The sequence below is a fragment of the Aulonocara stuartgranti genome (assembly GCF_965226115.1).
Source record: "Aulonocara stuartgranti genome assembly, chromosome: 5".
Taxonomy (NCBI): Eukaryota; Metazoa; Chordata; class Actinopteri; order Cichliformes; family Cichlidae; genus Aulonocara; species Aulonocara stuartgranti.
Genome location: NC_138943.1, coordinates 3,086,879 through 3,092,878, shown reverse-complemented (window position 1 = coordinate 3,092,878; position 6,000 = coordinate 3,086,879). Strand labels below are relative to the sequence as shown.

At 39.8% G+C, this 6,000-nt stretch overlaps 1 protein-coding gene across 3 annotated transcripts in view; it reads left to right on the top strand.

Annotated features, from left to right (window-relative positions):
* The first annotated feature begins 3,099 nt into the window (after nt 1-3,099).
* Nucleotides 3,100-6,000, top strand: part of LOC309706834 (coxsackievirus and adenovirus receptor-like) — a 54,954-nt gene continuing 52,053 nt past the window's right edge. Inside the window, exon 1 of one of the 3 annotated variants that reach the window (XM_082533747.1) lies at nt 3,100-3,291. In XM_082533747.1, coding sequence (XP_082389873.1) covers nt 3,216-3,291 — 76 coding nt within the window. In that variant the 5' untranslated portion in view covers nt 3,100-3,215. The remainder of the gene's footprint in view (nt 3,292-6,000) is intronic. The other 2 variants (XM_082533748.1, XM_082533749.1) reach the window with 2 other exon arrangements.

Below are 6,000 nucleotides of genomic sequence, written 5' to 3'. Positions count from 1 at the left end.
AGACAAATAACACCAGGATCCTTTTTTATGTAGCAGACAGCTGGTAACTGTGCAGGGGCGGGTCTAGCAAAGTTTTGCCAGGGGGCCAGGTAGGGCATTAACAGGGAAAGGTGGGCACAAAGAAATACTTTTCTTTCTTATTCTCATTTAAAATACCTAGTTTTTATTAAATAATTATCTAAATCTTACAACCAAAGTTTTTATCTGACGTAAAATGTATAGAAATCATACATATACCAACAAGACTGTGTACATCACTGTCACAACAGGGTTTGTTTTCAGTCAAAGTCTTTATGGCTTTAATACCTGGTGGGTCGGTCTGTAGTAAAAATGCCCAATTTTTTTGTCCCAGTCCAGCCCTGCAGGTTAATACTGGCAGTGTCACCATGCCAGCTGACTGTATTTTATCATCAGCCAGTGTTGTTCTTTATCAATATTACCAAAGTTTACGATAAGGCAGCATAGAAAGTATTTACTTGCTTTCAGGTTTCATTCAAATGTTAGTCTTTTCAGTTGTTTCCCCACTTTTTTCCTGTTTCAAAATCAAACACCAGTTTGTGAGAAGATTATCTTCTTTTTTTAACAGGCAGATAAAGTTTTACATTGGAACTGGCTAATTTGTCAATTGTTTGTTACAAATGTTCGTATTTTAATTTTCAAAAATGTTTTTGCCCAAAACATATGTGCACTATATGTCAGTAAAAATACTATGCAAATATTGTTGTCCTTGACTGCTGAGTAAACACTGACAAAGCACTGATTGTATCTCTTGTACTTTATCAACGCAGTATCTAAAAACTTTGCACCGTAGTGGTTAAAATCTCATTCTAATAAGAGTTAAAAGTGCATTCGGTTATTAGGTTTATAGGATTATTGAATTATGGTTAAGGGTTGGTAGAATTTTTTTTTAAAACATTATCTGCCAATTAAATCTGCCACCCTTCTCCAAATCTGTGCCCCTACCTGGCCCCCCCAACAAAAATTTTCTAGACACGCCACTGCTGGGAGCATGGGAAGAGGTCGTACCTTGTTTTATTGTTTTACGGTAGGATTAACGTAGCTATGTCAGTTTTAGTCTAAGTGCCTTTTTACATATAGATGAACTGTTGGATTTTCCAGACCAGCAGGTTAAGGGAAGTCGTTTATGGGGCCACACTCTGGACCCCCCCACCCACCCACACACACACACACACACACACACACACACAGTGTTCTTTGTTCACATGTATACCTATGTAAGATGTTATATGTTAATGACCCTATGCATATTCATGTAACCACAATAAAAGGAGTGCTATGGGGAACCTGGCTGAGAGTCTGACGGAGGTCAAGTGGTGGGACGACACTTGGCTCCAGGCAGGTCTCCCTCATGCATGAGTAAACCAGAGAACTTTGGTGCCTTGTGTCTTGCTGCGTAGCAAATTGTCCTTAACGTTCCAGCGAATAGGTTTACGTTACAAACCTATCAATGTAGTTTCTACACAGCAGAGTAACAAACTAACTGAAATTGACACTCAGCACAAAGATTAACAACTAGAAATATTCTAACAGTGTTTTAAGGTTTTTATGTGAAGCAGCTTTGCAGATAAACACGAGTCCTCTCCTGCACCTCCCACCGAGAGCCGCCAGTCTCCGGTGGCGTACAAGTGCTTAAGGAAAAGTATGTGCACCTGCTGTCACAACCCGGCTCATAGGAGGTGACAATCAAGAGGGAGACCACACACAGGCTTTTAAAGACTGTAAGACATATTTAATGAAAATAAGGTAAAGCAACTTAAAGACAATTTAAAGGACATAACAGCCGAAACTTCCAAATGAACAAAATGAGTGCCAGACGGAGAGACAGAGCCAAAGCCAGGCACGCTGGTTCAGTCAAGGTGTCTTTATATACACTGGGACTGGCCTCTCAGGTGTGCTGCATCACTAATTGGGTCAGCTCCACCTACCTGCAAGAAACAGGTAAAAGAAAAAGAAAAACACAAGGCCAGCCCACTGGCGGTCACACTGCTGTAAAAGTGTGTAAAATATGTCATAAAAGCGTTTTTGTTCGTATGTTACACTTTAAATATCTGATTCATATAAAACTCATTTTTTGTTCGCTTTTTTAAATAAAGCTTTGTCCAATGTACATGTCATGTGTTTTATTCTTTGGCCTTCGGAAACTGTAATAATTCATTTTGATACATAAAATATTCAAACTTTTTTGAGTATTTGAATAAAAAGATGCATCAAAAATCTTAAGCACTGATGAGCACAGACGGCTGAGAAGTGTTTGATGAAAAACGTTTTTCTTCTATGAGGCTGGATTTTCAGGTTCTGAGGAACCAAATTGAAAGACCATATATACCTAGAGGCACATAATCAATTGTGTGTGATCTTTAGCAGGCTGCAAACCTAATGTGCACTCGAGGAATGCACTGTCCCACTATACCACGGCAGGATCAACGCAGCTATGCCTGTTCCAGTTTAAGTGCCTTCTTTACATATAGATGAACTGTTGGATTTTCCAGACCAGCAGGCCAAAGGAAGTCGCCCGTGGGGTCACAGCAAGAGGAGATGAAGTTCAAACAAAGGGCATTGCAGAAACAGGGTCCTTTGTATAATATCATCAAAAACAATATCCTGTAAATGCTAACCGTAGTGCTAAAATTCACAACACAAATGTGTAAATAATGAATTGTATGAATAAATAAAGGAGGCTAAATAGCAAGCAGTGCTAATGCGGAACTGTGTTAGTTTGCTGCTTCAATGAAAGCAGAAGGATAAATTTTAAAATACAGACACACACTGTGTACGATGTGACTGCAGCTGCCGAACAAAGCTGCATCATAATGTTAATATCACAGAATCATCTGTGTTTTCCTTAGTTTTTGATCTCTCTCTCTCAGACACTCTCTCACACACACACAAACAATTTTGGGAAATTGGGAACTGCTCCTAAAGATAACGAACCTTTTTTTCTTCTTTATAAAAAACCCCCCAAAAACAAAACTGTTTATTTCTACTGCAGTTAGACATTTTAATATGCCAGTGTTAAGGCTAAAATGCGCTGATGCTGTGACAGTTTACTCCGGAAGTGCAGTTATGACCCGCTGCTTTCGCACACTAGAAACCGAAAGTGTTCAAAACTGCGTCAGAGCGCTGAGAGGAGTGGCTGTGAGTCCCGTTATTTTCGAGAGATACTGTATTCACAGTCTTGGGAGATTTCTGCAGACATGGAGCTTCTATCACTTCTCTTTATGAGCTCCTGCTTCCTGACTTTGTCCGGACAGACGTTTGGTGATCAATCCGGTAAGAAAATCGTTAATTTATTATTTATTTACCGATCGTAGGCGCACGCGCAGTTATGGAACAATGGAGTGTCTGTGAACACGCAGCAGCGTGGGGCCTTAAGGTTGTTCAGGCTGATGGTTTCGTGGGTGGATGCCTGCACCATCCGTACCCATCACTTTATCGTTTAACGCAGCTGTCCGCATTGTGTTTTGCGTTATGTGAGTATACTGAGTATTACGGTAAACAAGACAAACCGAAGTCAACATTTTCAGGCGAACGTGTTTTCAACACCATGATTATTTATGGTCATTTATTAGAGAAACTCAGTTTCATTTGGAGATGTCTTTATCTTTAGGTGTGGCCTCATCGACAGCAGTCTGCGCGCTGCTTCCTGAAATACAGATCCTTTTTCTTTCCTGTTGAGACACCAACTGTCTAACGTTTGCTTCTGAATATGAAATTTAAGTGTGTGTCCGCTACATGAAGCTTTAAAGACACTATAGCTTTACGTTATACTGACCAACAAAATGAAAACTCAAGACTCACAAAAACTGAACGAGCTGACACACACACACACACACACACACACACACACACACACACACACACAGCATAGCTCTTGTTTTTTTTCCTCTCAGGCTGTAGGTAATAATTAAAGTCTGGAATTTTAGCTCGCTAACAGTAGCAGCTGCATTCTCACAGAGGTGGTGCACATGGCTCTGATAAAGAGAAGTAAAAAATAGAAACAAGAAAATACATGAAAATCTGTGTGCACTTTTGGCAGGTACACAGAGATTTTAACTATGTTCAAATGTCTGTGCAGAAACAGATTAAAAACCTGAAACACTTCAGTTGTGTTTGCTTAAAAAATAAAATAAAATAAATGAATAAATCCCAGTTTCATTCCTGAGGAGCAGAACGGGACTCTGCTCTAAGCACTCAGCGTGAGGACTGAGTGAAGACTTATAAAGTGTTTAGAATTTGCATGTTTTCAGATATTTAATCAACTTACAGACAGAACAACAACACAGCTCTGCAACACCACTGACCAGAGAGATAATTAATGGGAGCAAAGACCAGAAATTAATTTTTGACTCCTACAGTTTATAATAATGTGCATTACATGGAAAACAGGAAAAGACAGCAGCGTTTACATGTGTAAGGCAACTCAATTATTTTGTAACTGTAGGTGTAACACCCCTTTCTAAACTTGGGATACAGATTTGAATGTTGTGCTGAGCCAACAGCTAAAGTTTGACTGCTGGAGCAAATTGAGTGACTAATGAAACGCTCTGAGAACTTGATTTTATCAACTTCACAAAAGAATAATGTCATATACATACAACGGAAACAACAGCATTACATGAAAGGAAAAGCTGGGACAAAAATCATGGAAAATAATAAACAAACCACACCCCAGGGGATTTGGCTCAGTCTCTTGTGTCAGGCCACACCTTGCAGTCGGAGTCCAGCAATGAGCCCCCTCCTTGCAGGATGTGCAAAGGAGCAGTGAGGTGCAATTCTGTCCAAACACTTAAGTAGACTTTGTACAGTTTGAGGCTCGTCCAAAGAATTTAACTTCCTTCTCAGAACAATCATCTCAAGGAATCCTGGAGGGGTGGCTCACCATCTTTGGACTTTTCTTCAATGAACCGTACACCCAAAATACCTGACCTGTATAACACAGAGTAACATTCAGGAACCTACATTTAGACATTCATGCAAACTACAAAAACAAAACATATCCCCTTTTCTGTAAACTGCATTTACTTCACAATGAACACAACGAGGGTTTGACACAGGAACATACAGTCTCTACAGCATAAATATAACCTGCAGTCTTTGCATACAGCGTTATAGGAAGCTAACAAAATGTAATGTAATCAAGCTGAATGGGTGGATGACTGGTTGTGTAAAGTGCTTTGGGGTCCTTAGGGACTAGAAAAGCGCTATATAAATACAGGCCATTTACAGGCCATTTGTGGAGAATTTGTGGGTCCTTCTAAAACAGCAGAATTATGTTGAAGTAAAACTGTACACCTCTCTGAAGAGTGTCCAGGAGCTGTTGCCTAATAATTATACACACACACATTCTCATATTTTTCCTTTCTTAAATATTCAGTTTTGACTTAAGATAATATTATTGGACTGACCAAGATCTCTGTAGACATTCAACAATAACAATAACCTTCAAAAATAAAATATAAGATGCTTAATAATTGTGCACACAGTGTGTAGCTAAAGGGTAAAATAAATTATTATAATCCAAATGATGCTGTGCTGAGGAAATGTGCACTATAATATAAGGTGTGTGTGTGTGTGTGTGTGTGTGTGTGTGTGTGTGTGTGTGTGTGTGTGTGCGTGTGTGAGAGAGAGAGAGAAACTGAGACTGGCCTTAACCTTTGACCCTGCTGATTCTGGAGATAGGAGTGGATCCTCTGTTTCTACCTCAGCCTCTACACAAAGAGTTTTACCATAACCAGTCATTTCTGGTCGTGAATCGTTTTCCTGTCACCTCTTCTGTGTAACTGTCACTGAAAAGCGGTGACAGATTACACCGGAAGTGTAGGCTTACTGCTTTAGAGAACAGAAACTCTAAGAGGAGTGGCTGCGAGCTTCGTTATATTAGAAAGATGCTATTTTTGATCCCCAGCAGATTTCTGCAGACATGGAGCTTCTACCACTTCTCTTTATGTGCTTCTGTTTCATGACTCTGTCCGGACTGAC